General features: G+C 33.6%; 1 protein-coding gene across 1 annotated transcript; it reads left to right on the forward strand.

Moving 5' to 3' along the window:
- Positions 1 to 796: 796 nt before the first annotated feature.
- Positions 797 to 1,948, forward strand: LOC110288085 (zinc finger protein 239-like; the record flags this gene model as incomplete). Its single annotated transcript, XM_021154535.1, has 1 exon — positions 797 to 1,948. A coding segment is annotated over exon 1 (1,152 nt), but the record flags the coding sequence as incomplete, so codon positions are not given.
- Between the last annotated feature and the right edge of the window lie 5 nt (positions 1,949 to 1,953).

Genomic DNA, 1,953 nt, shown 5'->3' on the forward strand with positions numbered 1-1,953 from the left:
GAAGCTACTCCCCACACGACATATGCAGGATTACTTCCAGAACAAAATAACACGAATATTTGGATGTAGTAGTCTTTCAGATCTATATCGAAACAAATTCTGGGAATATTTTTGTGATAGTACAGAGTATGAACTATATGATTATGTAAAAGATCAATTGGAAAAGCATGTCTTTTTCATTTCTGAAACTTATGAAGAAGCCCTAACTTCCCTTGAAAGAAGTCAGACTGGGTCACTTTCATTTTCACAATTGGAGGAATCTCTAGGAAAAAATTCACAATATTTGAAACACAACTCTATTTTACACGGAAATACACAAACATTACAAAGTGACATTTGGGAGAATAAATTGTGTTTCCTGATGTATATATTACAGAATATGAGATTAAACAGTGCATCAGTGCTTTCTGAACAAATGAGACTNTGGAGCAGAGAAAACNTCACTGACTATCATGTAGGTGAAGGCATCTTCTCTCAAAATTTAAGGCATTTCACGCAACAAAACCTACTCAGTGACAAGTTATATGATGTAGAACAACATAAAAAAGAATATATGAATGCAATGAATCNTGGAAGATATAATGTGGGAGGTATTTTTNAAAGCTNTAATACAATAATTGATATTAATATAGACNCTGTCAAGAATCCTTTACTAATGTACTACCAAAGCAATCAATATAGAGAGATATTACATCAAGGTAATGACTTATTAGAAGATTCTATTTGTAAAACAAATCCAAGTGATAATCANAGAAGCAGGTTTATTCCAGAATATCATTATAGCAAGCATAGAAAAATGGCTATCTATAGTCACTCCTCCCAGTCTTCTTCGCAACAGCATACCACAGAGAAACTTTGTATAAATGAAAATAAGAATGCCATTTTAAGTGACTCTTCAATTCATAGTTGGTACACTGGACCATGGATTAATGGAGAGTCCAAGAATTACCTATATGATACAAACAGGGATGCCTCAAATGAATCATTAAGCTTTGAGAGAGCTCAGAAATCAAATAAATGTAATAAGTATGGGAAATCATTTATCCAGTCCTCAAGTCTTCAAGCTTATTATAGAACTTCTACACAAGAGACACTTTACAAAGGTAATGAATGTGGAAAATTATTTACCTGTTCCTTAAGTCATAAAGTTTGCCAAGAAAACTGTACAGGAGAAAGACTTCATAAATCTAATAACTGTGGAAAATCATTTTCACAGTCCTCAAANTTTCAAGTTCACTACAGAATCCACTCAGGAGAGAAACTTTACAAATGTAACAAATGTGGGAAATCTTTTACAAAGAACTCAGAGTTTAAAGTTCACTACAGAAACCATACAGGAAAAAAGCTTTACAAATGTAATGAATGTGGAAAATCTTTTAAAAAGAACTCAAAACTTCANGTTCACTACAGAATCCACTCAGGAGATAAACCTTACAAATGTAATGTATGTGGGAAATCTTTTACACACTCCTCAAAACTTCAAGTTCACTACAGAATCCACACAGGAGAGAAACCTTACAAATGTAATGAATGTGGAAAATCTTTCACACAGAACTCAGATCTTAAAGTTCACTACAGAATCCACACAGGAGAGAAGCCTTACAAATGTAATGAATGTGGGAAATCTTTTACACAGAACTCAGTGCTTAAAGTTCACTACAGTNTCCATACTGGAGAAAAGCCTTACAAATGTAATGAATGTGGCAAATGTTTTACACAGAACAANGTGCTTAAAAATCACTACAGAATCCATACAGGGGAGAAACCTTACAAATGTAATGAATGTGAGAAATCTTTTACACAATCGTCAACACTTCAAGTTCACTACAGAATCCACACAGGAGAGAAACCTTACAAATGTAATGAATGTGGAAAATCTTTCACACAGAACTCTGATCTTAAAGTTCACCACAGAATCCACACAGGAGAGAAACCTTACAAATGTAATGAATG

This window comes from Mus caroli, unplaced genomic scaffold (genome assembly GCF_900094665.2).
Source record: "Mus caroli unplaced genomic scaffold, CAROLI_EIJ_v1.1 scaffold_26103_1, whole genome shotgun sequence".
In the NCBI taxonomy this organism is placed as follows: Eukaryota; Metazoa; Chordata; class Mammalia; order Rodentia; family Muridae; genus Mus; species Mus caroli.